Source organism: Mus caroli, unplaced genomic scaffold (genome assembly GCF_978045245.1).
Source record: "Mus caroli unplaced genomic scaffold, Mus_caroli_1 scaffold_2, whole genome shotgun sequence".
Taxonomy (NCBI): domain Eukaryota; kingdom Metazoa; phylum Chordata; class Mammalia; order Rodentia; family Muridae; genus Mus; species Mus caroli.
In genome coordinates, this window is record NW_028227257.1 from 128,437,253 (window position 1) to 128,449,611 (window position 12,359).

At 42.0% G+C, this 12,359-nt stretch overlaps 1 protein-coding gene across 1 annotated transcript in view; it reads left to right on the forward strand.

Moving 5' to 3' along the window:
* Positions 1-2,564: 2,564 nt before the first annotated feature.
* Positions 2,565-12,359, forward strand: part of Neb (nebulin) — a 200,314-nt gene continuing 190,519 nt past the window's right edge. Inside the window, exons 1-7 of the mRNA XM_085834915.1 lie at positions 2,565-2,646; positions 3,164-3,228; positions 6,791-6,832; positions 8,720-8,920; positions 10,625-10,732; positions 11,191-11,295; positions 12,170-12,274. Coding sequence (XP_085691041.1) covers positions 3,193-3,228; positions 6,791-6,832; positions 8,720-8,920; positions 10,625-10,732; positions 11,191-11,295; positions 12,170-12,274 — 597 coding nt within the window. The 5' untranslated portion in view covers positions 2,565-2,646; positions 3,164-3,192. The remainder of the gene's footprint in view (positions 2,647-3,163; positions 3,229-6,790; positions 6,833-8,719; positions 8,921-10,624; positions 10,733-11,190; positions 11,296-12,169; positions 12,275-12,359) is intronic.

Sequence of the window (12,359 nt, forward strand, 5' to 3'; positions counted from 1 at the left end):
GACTAGAGGCCTTGAGTCTGAGGCCAGCCTGAGCTACATAGTAAGAACTTGAGTCAAAACAAAACAAATAAGCAGAAGTAAAATAATATAAATGTTCACAATTGAAGCAATGATTAAACAAACTATACTCTATTCATTCAATAGAATTATCTGTGGAAGTGAGGTAGGACATGTCTGTGTAATTTTAATAAAAAGCTATTATAGTTTTTATGTGTAAATTTGTTGCTGCCTCCTTTAGAAATATCTGAAATTTAACATTGAGAAAGTCTATGTTTAGTTTTTTTGTAATTTTGTTTTTTAAAAAGTAACATTTCTAATGTTTGTTTTGGTTTTTAGACAGAGTAGCCTAGATTATGTTGGAACTCGTAGCCAGTCTACTGCCTCTGCTACTTGAATGTTGTTTGCAGTATGTCTCACCAAGCTTAGCTCTTGTTTCTCAATTTAACTTGTTCTTTCTGTAGCATATATTGACTAAGCAAGCTATGTTTCCAGTCTATGGTCACCAAGGGAATGATCTCACGTTATACAAATATCCCTTGCTCGTAAGATCCAGGAGACTGTATGAGATGAACTGGTATACTTATTTAAGATGATAAAGAGAGGTTAAATAGTATTTCCTGTTATATAAATCATGCAGTAAGGAGGACAGAGGGGTCGATATCTTCAGTGTATAAGATAGCTATGTAATATTTCACTCAAAAAACTGTTTCAGTAAGATTGGTGCCAATGAGGACCCCTGGGATTTAAGCTTTGGTCCAGAAGCAAGCCAGAGAAAGATGAATTATTCCTCCTATGTGTGTTTATAGTTTCTGTGCTTTGCATGAGGATAGACAGAATCAGATTGTAGCCCTAAACAGCACACTAAGATCAAAGATAATAAGAATGAGGGTCTCAGGCCAGGCAAGCTTTAAGGAAGTTGTTGGATGGTTTTGTTGCTGTTGTTATTTTGGTCTATTTCTGAGTTTTTATTTTGTTGTTTGTTTTAGAAACAGGGCCTCATGTAGTCTAAGCCAGCCTTGATCTCCTTCCTAAGTGTTGGGATGGAAGGCTTGACCTACCATGGCCCAGCTGTTATATGGTTCTGTACAAAGTAAATGTCTTATCCTGTGAATTTTCCAGTAGGTCATCATTTTCTCCTCCTGTAGTAATTTCCCAACTTCCCGCTGATCTGTATCTGCCATTCATAAATAGAGCCTTTGGGGCCAGCATTCATGCTTTGCTTCTAGGAGATGGGAGTCAATAGAAAATCAGCAGCTCAGTTACCATGGAGAGGTGAGGCCTTGTATCCCTAGCAGCTGGGCAACTGGGGGAAGAAGTTGGACCCAAGTGGCCATGCCCTTGCCTTAGAACCAGAAAGCCAATGAGGCCACACTCTCTGGTTACACTTGTGGAAATCTCATTCAATGTTACAACCAAATAATGTCACCTATAAATTACATCACATTGAAAAAAATTGTTTCCGACAGCCTGATGATGTCTGGATTGTGTTCCTCAGTTTCTCACACAACTACACCGGTCTCACACATGCCTGTCCCTCCGAAGTTAGCATTCCTAAGGAAACCTGTGGACCTCTGTGAAGATCAGACAGGATAAGGCCCGCAACAGAAGAGCCAAAGTTTCCAAGTCCGGCTTAGTTCCTCCAAATCATTCTGTCCAAGTCGGGTACCAAGCGAGGCTTCAGAAAATGATTGATTTAAGCCTGGACTTGACTCTTAGGGGTTGGCAGTTAGGTAAAATCCCATCGCATTTGAATAGTTCTAGGCTAGCAATTTGTTACCCTTTATCCTTTAGTGGAATCGACGAACAGGTGGTTTGCAGAAGATCACCCAGTATATTTAGCTTCTGAAATTTGAGCAACTCGAGATCTGATTGGTTGTTCCTCCCACATGATAAGTTGGGAGCGCCTGCACCCCTGTGGCTTTTGCCTGGGCGTCTCAGGAGGGGAGAGCGGGGAGAGGATTTGCTGCTGGCCAGGGTTATTCGCATAGCTCGAAGGTAAGGACCATTCGTGTCTTCTTCCGGAGTGTTCTCCTGAGAGAATGTTCCATGATTTCCCTTGAATTAATGTTCAAAGTTTTGTGTCTCTAAATGGGGAAACAGCGGTGAGCCGTGGCTAGGAAGAGACCCTATTAGTCATGTCTGACACAGAGCGTGGAGGAGGTCCTGCCCTCTCTCGGTATTGCTTGACCATGTTGGCTGTCTAACACCAATTTGCTTTTTAATTTTTGTCGTTACCTATATTCCTACGAAGAAAGCTCCATGGTCAGTGTTCCTATATTTATCCCACCATACAGAGCTTCCTTTGCCTCAGAAGGCCTAGCAGTTTCGCTAGCTTAACAAAACCAGCCACTCAGGGTATTGGTTTACAGTCAAGCATCTCTGGGAGAGGGCAGCTGCTCTCAGACATCATACAGCTTGTATGGGGTGGCCATTCTCTGGCGTCAGGCCGAAGGGCCTTCAGCCTTTCCCCAGTTCCCGAATTAGAAATCCAGGCCAAAGACTGACACGCTTCTGTGTACTTCAAGCAATGCTTTAATTTTTTTTCTTTCTTTCTTATTTTTCAGGTTTGAACAAGAGCTACAGAAAGGGAAGGATATCCGTGGAAGCCAATGGTTTTCCGGAAGAAAATAACCCCGTTGCCTTGAGGTTTATACTTCTATTTCAAAATTTATGGGCAGATTTATTCTACATGTTCTAATATTAGATATACTTCATATAGCATTCGAGACCAAGGCAGAAAACAACGTTAGCCTGCCTAGAGTTTGGGGGTTATGAGGCTAAACTCCAATTACTGAAAGCCACACTCAATTTTCTTTCGCTGAACATTTTGCTTGAAAATATTTCCTGCCTAATGTTTGGTCATTTAAGTCCCATCTCTTGAGTCCAAACTGCATTGTTTTCTTTTATAAAACTTGAATTGAGTAAATTTTGGATGAGTAGGCAGTGCTCAGGGTATACCGAAGGTATTAGGAGAGAAAAATGGAAGCTTTGATTTGTACACTGTTTTACGTGTCCCTTAACCCACTATATATATGTATATGTGTATATATATGTATACATAACATATATGTATATACATATATGTTAGTGTAGAATGGGTTGGTTTTAAATTTCTTGTATAAGAAAATACTAATATATTTTTGTTTGTATGGCATATGGAAAGTTTGTAGGTGCCACTACTACTCTGGAAAAATGGCGGATGAGGAAGAGTATGAGGAGGTGATAGAGGTAAGAAGAGAGCCCCTCCGGCAGCAAAACACTCTGTGTAGTGACGGCTGGAGCCAGGGGGTGAATCAGTCATTTGAAAAAACACATCATCTATTATAACATCCCAAAGAGTCACCAACAAAGTACAAAGAAGGCGTGTCTCATGTTCCGTTTCACCTGGAAGTGACAGGGGGCATCGCTACTTCCCAGTTTTACTTTTTCTTAACTGCTCCAAAAACACACAACACAACAAACAAAAGCTGGGCTGTAGGTGCAGATAGGTTTTAATTTACCTTTTAAAAGGATTGCTTTCCCACATCCCAGCCCAAGCCGTCAAACGGCCCTAGGCGCGTTTCCCAGCACCTGCACCAAGAGAGAAGGAATCTGCTTCAACTAGCTGAATTGCATAGGGGAGGTGTTACACACAGGAGGAGCCATCTATGAGCCGCTTGTGTGTGTGTGTATGTGTGTGTGTACGCCCAAGATTTCACTGATACACATGTGAGCCCATGAAGGTCCGAGAGACAGCTGGAGCCACTTTCCCACCAACTCCATCATACTTAAGTAAACAAGATGAGCTTTTGAATCTTGACTGAGAACTAAGACTACAGCGGCTATCTTGACAACGTCCTCCCAAATCATTGGTGGCCTCCTGGACGTTTTGCAGAATTAATGTGTACTTCCTGTTAGTATTACATTGTTGTAATCTCGGTGTTTCCTTTCCTTAGCTGCTCTTGCCTTTATCTTCTAGAACAGAAACCCAAAGGCCTGAGGCTAATCTGCGTTAATATATTGCTATGAAATTGAAAGTGCCTAAAAAGTTCCAATTAATAATGGTCTAAACAGATGAAAATCTGTTGTTTATTTTTTAAAAAATGATTGAAATTAACTAGAAGAGCTGTCCCAAACAAAACTCTGGATAAAGGTGCCAAAATTTATACTTGCTAATCAATCTTTATTTAGGCAAAGAAAATTTTCTATTCTATAAATAAAATTACCGTTATTACTGAAGTATATAAAAACCAAGCTGTATCTGACAGAGGTAGTGAGTACCTCTCTACTCCTATGTCGGTGGCTGCAGCTTCTCATGAATTGTACCATCACTAATGAGCATATTAAAGTAAGTTTGGAGAAGTCAGAACTATCCCTATTAAAGAAGCACACTATAAATTAGCAATCATGAATAATTTCTCTCTGTTATGATAATCAGAGGAACATTTTCAAGTCTCCAGTCAGACTACCTTAGCCTTTAAGTGTTTGTGTAAAGTGTTTAAGGGCATTGTGTTAGCTTTGATTGAGCCAGCTCGTCACGACAGTGGAAGGGGCTATTTTAGGCATTCCATCCTTGCTCTCTTGTTCTCATTCCTGCTTGTGGTCTGACTAGCACATACTAACTAATAGATCGCCTGTCAGGGAGTGTTGAACTCCAGTCTCTTTGGTCTCAGAAAAGATCACAAGCATTGGGTGGTTGCAGATCCAAGAGGATTGGCTCAAAAAGAGTAGCCAGTCTCAAATCCATGGCTCTTGGGGATCTTAGATATCTGAAATAAAATATTGCTGGCACTGTCTATATGGACTGAAATGAAGAAGGAGAAAGGAGCAGTAATGTACTGCCTGATTAGCAGAATAACTCTAAAAGCATGAGGTTTGGCATTCAAGTTAATGCCAAGCACTTGGATGATGTTGTAGTTTTTGTGAGCTTACTTCCAAGACATTGTGAGATCCCAGAAAAGATGAAACCACATTGCTCACGAAAGCTGCTTTTACTGGGATGTTAAGAAAATCTAAAATCGATGGGAATCATCCACTGTAGTTTAATATTTCTTTGCAGGCTACTCAGGCTCTGTGTGACCAATGGAATAGCTCCGTTTGACCTCAGTGCTAAACACTAGTACTACTTAAAGTGTCTAAATGGCCTTTGTCCTGTGCTGAAGTCACAGGGGTAAAGAGCTCTCCTCTGTCCTGAGAGCACATGGCACCTATTACTATATATAAAGATGCGTGCACACAAAAATTAAATTTTAAATGGAAAATAAGTACAAATGTAAGGAACATTAAGTGAGCTTTATATAGTTAATGACCACGGTGAATAGCTCGGCTGGCCTGGGGCAAGGAGAGCTTACTGAACCAAGGGCAGGAGAAAGTAGGGCGCTGAGGAGAATTTTGCTTCAATGTATCTGCACCCCCCCAGCCCCTGTCCCAAAAGCTTCCCTGTCAGAAATAAAAGAAAATCAGCATAAAATTCCATCTTTTTTTTTTTTTTGATTGAGAAAATGAGCCAAGTACTCCCTTTTCATCCCTTGGTTGAGTACATTGACCCACAGAAGCCATGCCTTCTGTTTGCCCAGCAGCACTGGATGAGGCTGGGGCAGGATTCCACTCTCCTTAGGCACCAGAGACAAAATGTCAGCCAGTTCCTCTCTGCATCTATTTATTCCTCATGATGTCAGAGAACAAACCTGGAGTGGGTTTCAGATCCAGGCTGCAGGCCCAGTGGCAAACTGCAGCCTCACTTCCCAAAGTCCCATGAGGTGCCTTTCCCTTCCCTTTCTTCCTATGACCTACACCAACTGAACCTCAGCAACCCCCCTTTCCCCACAGATATTCTACCCCAGTTAAGCTAGTGAAGTCACCTGCTGCTTCAGCGGAGGCACGCAGGCAAGTGCTGAGTGGGATGTAGGCTATACTGTATTGAAAAAGAGGCAGCCATCACTCCAGAAGACACTCTTAGTAATCCAGGGGAGATGGGAACAACAGATGTGAATATTAGTAGACATTTGCTCACGGTAGGTTTGTGTTTTGTTTTATAATCAGTAGCAGTGAGTCCTGTAGTAGCTTCCCTTTGTATGCGCACAACACCCTGAATCCTCTTCTAAGCAGATCATCTTAGATATGGTGCTGGTTAGGTTTTTGTCCACCTGGGAAGAGGGAACCTCAGCTGAGGAATTGCCTCTATCAGACTGGTCAGTACGCAAGCCTGTGGGGCATTTTTGATTAATGATTGCCATGGAAGGACCTAGCCCACTGTGGACAGGGCCATTCCTGGGCAGGTGGTCCTCACTTGTAAAAGCAAGCAGTCTGGGGGCATCAGGGACAGCAACCAATAAGCAGTGTTGTTCTTCCATGGCTCCCGCCTCTGCTCCCGATTGAGTTCCTGCCCCGACTTCCCTGGATGGAACTGTCACGGGACATGTAAGCCAAATAAATCCTTTCTGTCCTAAATTGCTTTTAGTGGTGGTGTTTTCTCATGGCAACAGGAAGCAAACTGGGACAGAAATTCTAAGGGGCAAGTGTTTCTTGCCCCAGGAAAATAGCTTCCAGTGACTAAGAGGCACCTCAGACCCCTCATCTTGCTGGACAGTGTGCAACTTCTTGCTAGATCTGATGTGTGCATTTTAGCTTTCCTCGAACTTCCTAAGTGAAAATAGATCCCAGAATAGGAACAGGACATTACCTCCTTCCTCCCTGCAGATATTCCACATCAAGTCAGCCAGGGAGCAACCTCACAGGTTCAGTGGCAGCAGGGGAGGGCTGGCTGCTGGCTGTTCTACTTGTCTCAAACACTCTTGTGCTCTGTTTACAGTACTACACAGAGGAGACAGTTTACGAAGAGGTGCCAGGAGAGGTAAGACTCAGCCCGCACTTGCATGAACCGATTCTCATTAGAGAAGAGCCTTTTTCTTCCCTTAGAGACAGAAAGATGGAGAAAGGGAGTCTCTTTAGGGAGCTCACTCTCCCATGCTCAGAAGTTGGTATTGCAGAAGATGGCCTAGTCAGCCATCATTGGGAAGGCCCCTTGGTCTTGCAAACTTTATATGCCCCAGTACAGAAGAATGCCAGGGCCAAGAAGTGGGAGTGGGTGGGTAGAGGAGCATGGGCGGGGGGAGGATATAGAGGACCTTCAGGATAGCATGTGGAATGTAAATGAAGAAAATATCTAATAAAAAAATTGAAAAATAAAAAGGTTCCTGCTGCCAAGCCTGATGACCTGGCCTCAATCTTGGAGAGCCAAATGATAGAAGGAATAAACCAAGTCCCAAAAGTTGAAAAAAATAAAATAAAAGACCACACTCCACAATTGATAGGCTAATTCACATGTTTTTATACTCTGTTAAGCTCAGATGGCTAGAAAGGGTTCCCTACTGCATGTGGCATGGTTTTCTTGTGCATAGATAAGTTTGAATGAAGGCCATGCCAGTGACTGCCTTTTCTCCTACACTGTCATATGAGGGATGCCTAGGACTTGTGATTGGCACAGCCTTGCAGTTTCACCACGTAAAGTTGTAACTTGCAGGGTAAAGTCTCTGCCACCAGGGATAGTGCTCCTGAGAATTCCAAGAAAAGGCTTTTATTTTCTTGCCAACAATCCCAAGTTGGAAATCCCCCTGCCTCGTACTTTACTTTCTGCATGGAGTTGTTTCTCCTTGAGCATGGCACATACTAATCAAAGCAGCAAACTGTGACACTTATGCCAAGAGCCCGTGACTGGATCAAAGCTAACCTTGGTAGTTTGATTGGTTCCTCATGCCCAGGCATGCTTGAGTAATAGTAGGCAGAGTTTAGCCAATTAACAGTGGGACTTGTCAGATTTACAGTCGCCTTGGCAGATTTCTCTTCCTCATGCTGGTGCTAGAATTCTGCTTTGGACTGGAGATCTTTGCCTTGAAGGACATGATCTTCCACAGGTCATTGAAGCCTCTGCTGCTCACCCTCTTCCCCTGTGTCCCTTACTCCTAACCTTGAACTACATTCCAACTTTGAATCTTAGCATTTCCGTCACAGCCTGCTGTAAGAAACAATGGCTTCCCAGCTACTGCTCAGCTAAGACTGTTGAGAGGATACTTGTCCATTATGTTGCCACCATTGTTTTGGTCCCCGGCATAAATGGCGGTCTAGTTCAGATTGATGAACTAAGTCAAGAGAATAATACAAATCCTGATGTGATTCATTTTTTAAGGTTTTGGTTTCTCCCCATGATATACAGAATGACTAATGCCTATGGGAATTGCAACTGGTCTTTCTTATCCACTTAAAAGTTAAGATCAAGAATTTAAGCTTTATTCTTAATAGCCTTTCATTTCCAGGTCTCCTTTGCTTTTTCTTGACCTAAACCACTTGAAAATATTCTTATTATTTTGTTTTATGTTGACGGTGCTGGAGGTTGAACACAGGATCTTGTACATGCTAAGCAAGGGCTCTACCATTAAGCGACAGCCTCAGCCCTCGCTTAAGAAGACATGATTTAGACTCTCTGATTTTTTAAATAATCCCTTAAGATATTTAATGAAATCTCTGAAAAGACGGGTTACAGGTGATGTCCCAGTCAATTTCCAGGCTATGCATGGTACGTGTCTTCATATGGATGTATGAATATAATATGCATCTTCCTGCTATGGCTTGTTTTGTATATGGAAAAGGAGCACCAGGGATGTCAGAATGACTGAAATTAGAACATTATACAGCAAGGTCACTGTATTGGTTTTTATTTCATAGCCACGTGTTTTATTTTCAGACAATTACAGAAGTCTATGAAACCACAACGACAAGGACATCGGACTATGGCCAATCAGAAACTTCCACACCAGCGCTGGTACAGCCACAACCAGCAAAGCCGGTGGAGCGGAAGAAGGTCATCCGAAAGAAGGTGGACTCGTCCAAGTTCATGACCCCCTACATTCAACACAGTCAGAAAATGCAGGATCTTTTCAGCTCAGTAAGTCTTAAACACCACCTCCTATGCAGTTGTATGATTGAGAAGTTACTGGTCAATTTTGTAGAAATGTGCCTTTTATGTGTGACTCTGGATTGTTGAGTAGCTCACCCAAGTCATTGCAACATCAGGATGAACCCTTGTTGTTACCACAAGATGACACAGGAGTTAACTATAAAACATGTGTTGCATAGCCAATCTAGAGCAACAGAAACACGAATATTTTATTTCTTTACTTATTTACTGGAAGTCTGTTCATAGAAGCTGAGTTGTACAGATAAACTGAGTACAAGAGCCTTGTAGAGTATCCAATGGCATGAATGATTATAAAATGGTTTTCAAGAAGAACTTGTGATTCAGAAAACCAAGATCAGACTGAATTCATTAGAAAGTGAGGATCTTGTGATTCAGAAAACCGAGATCAGACTGAACTCATTTGAAAGCCAGGATCAGAGCATTTAAGGGTAACCCAGAACCATGAGGTTTCTGCAGAGCTACACAGCCAGTTTGCCTACAAGATTTAAAACTACTGGCGCTCAGAGCATTTCTGTTTAGTGTTCTGAGGCTCAATCTGGTACAAAAGGGGTCTTCAAAGCTGCCAGGTGTCCTCACATGTACCCCGGACTGAAGATGATTGAAGAGCCAATGTTCTCTGCTTCTTACACCACAGTCCTGTAATGGGCAGTGCCTGCCAGGACAGAGATACACCTATTTCAGTAGATCTGATTTGTTGATTTCCATGTCAGGCTATGATCTCTCTAGGGAGCTTGATTCTATGTGGTCTAGGTGCTTGAAGAGCTGTGCTGTTCAGGGGGACATCCTTCCATGTGTGACTGGCCTCTAAAGATTCGATTTTGGTTGTATTAATTCCTGGGGATTATGAAGTAAATTTCTAACTTGGATCCTTGAAGGATTCTAAACAAGACCTTCTTGCTTCCTTCTCTCTGCAGTGTTCAATAAAGACAAAATTATCTCATTAATTTATTGCCATATAATCTCACTAATTTGGACATTAGGAACCTGGAATTTCTGATATTCTGAGTGGAGTGCTTGCAAACACCCACACACACACACACACATACACACACACACACAGACTGCCAGTGGCTGATGTCTAAATAGGCAGTGGAATTTAAATTGTTGACTATTCAAAAATATTCTTTGAGGGCCTTGATAGTTATAAACGATGCATATTATTACTAAAGCAAGGATTCACTGAATAGCTAGCAGAAATAATAACTTTGCATATCATTATAAAATAGTCCATAATTCAGGCTTCCCATTAATTCAGCTGGCACCATGGCTTTGTAACCACTGCAGTTCAGCTGCAGCTTCTAAAGTGATTCTGTCTGCATTGTATCAGCAATTAAATCTTTTCAGGCCGAAGTCATTTTCTTGAATAATCTATATTCAGGCTTTTGTATATGTGTGCAACCTAAAAAAAAAATCAAGAGAATTATTTTCGAGCATATCCAAGACAATTGTCTGTAACAACTCTCCAGGATCCTATCCTGTTTTGGAGGAACAATTTACAAATCTATTTTAGTTTTTGCTGAGAGGGTATGGGACAGAATGATAGCTGTTGCAACAGATAATTGTTATTCCTTAAAGGATTTTTTTAAAAAATCAGATGAGGATGTGTGTACTGCCTGAACTTTCTGCTGCTGTCTGGTCACGTTCCAGGCTAATATCTAGTATTCTTTTCAGAATAAATACAAAGAGAACTATGAGAAAGCAAAGGGACAGCCATACGCCATCACAAGCGATACTCCAGAACTTCGCAGAATCAAGAAAGTCCAGGATCAACTCAGTGAGGTGGGCTTCATTCCTCAAGTAAAGAAGGGGGCGTTGTGTAAATATGCCTGGCTCGGGATCCTGGGGGCTCTAAGCATAGGGGGAATAAGGAGACAAATCACTCTGAGCTAGTTCAGACATCTAGATATGGCATTAGCTAGCCATGAATCATGTCTGATCCGAATGAATCCAGGGAAACTTTGGAAAACTTGGCTTAGCAATAAAAGAGGAGACGATCTTCCAACTGTATTTTGAGCGACAGTGGTCCTCCAAGTTGAGTACAGTGAGGCTGAGAAGCCTCAGGCTGGAAGTTCAGCCAGCAGAGCAGACAAGTAGTAGCTGCAGGTTCTCTGTGGATCTTCCTAGCTAAAATTCAGGCCTCTTTGCTTTGTGATGCAAGCATACAGTCTTTGGCTTATAAGAGCCTTAGATGTGTGTCCATGCTGGTTGTGAAGTTCAGACATGTGTTGTTTCTGCAGGTTAAGTATCGAATGGATGGAGATGTTGCTAAAACTATCTGCCACGTGGATGAAAAAGCAAAAGACATTGAACATGCTAAGAAAGTGTCGCAGCAAGTCAGCAAGGTAAGGTCATGTTGATGGGTGGCCCTGGGGTAGTCAACAGCATGCATAAGGTCCATTTCTGTGTAGATTGAGAGCCATAATCCTGCTCACAGATCATGTGAGCAGGATGTTTACATGGAACAGCAGGCTCCACAGAGGACTGAAGTGGCCTGTAGCTTGCTGGGGGTGGATTGAAGATTTCTTGACTTGCCTGAAGAGGCATTTGCTACTCTGATGGAGGAGGGGGCGGGATGCTGCAAAAGTACAGTCCTGATATTTGTCTATTTGTTTGTTTGTTTATTTATTTACTGCAAGATAAAAGCCAAGATCTTATTTGCTGTTTAAACTTTGAAATAGATTTGTAAGTTATCAGATGTTAGCATTGAAAATCAGAAATTTTCTTTCTCTTTTTCATTATTCTTTTGTGAGTATTCCTTTTTCATTAATTAATTAATTTAAAAAATTATTCTCTCATACATTACATCCTGACTACAATCTCCCGTCCCTCCACTTCTCCCAATCCCCAGCTCAGATCCACTCCTCCATTTCCCTTTAAAACAGGAGCAGGCCATCTTGTTTGTTTTTAAAGGGGTTTAGAAAGCAAAAGTTTTATGAGAAATTTCCAAATTCAAATGTGGGCAGCTAATTAAAGAGTTCTAGAATATCATGTAAGTCAAAAGAAAGCTGAATTAATTAGCTTATCACAATCTTTGAAAAAAAATTGAAAATCAGAATCAGAAGGTGTTGTTGTTGTTGTTGTTGTTGTTGTTTAGCAAAAGCTTACTGATGCCGAGAAGGAATACTAGGATGTTAGCATGGTCAACGCTTTCCTGGTTGTGTGCAGCCAACATCACTGCTCTGTCAAGCCATCGTTGTCCATCTGTTTTCTCTCTAGGTTTTATACAAGCAGAACTGGGAAGACACCAAGGATAAGTACCTGCTTCCCCCTGATGCCCCTGAACTTGTCCAAGCCGTCAAGAACACAGCCATGTTCAGTAAGGTGAGGGGAGCTAGTTCCGTCTAATGTCCCATCGCACACTTCGAGCCATAGGTGCTGAACTTTCGACAACATGGAGCACAGCTTC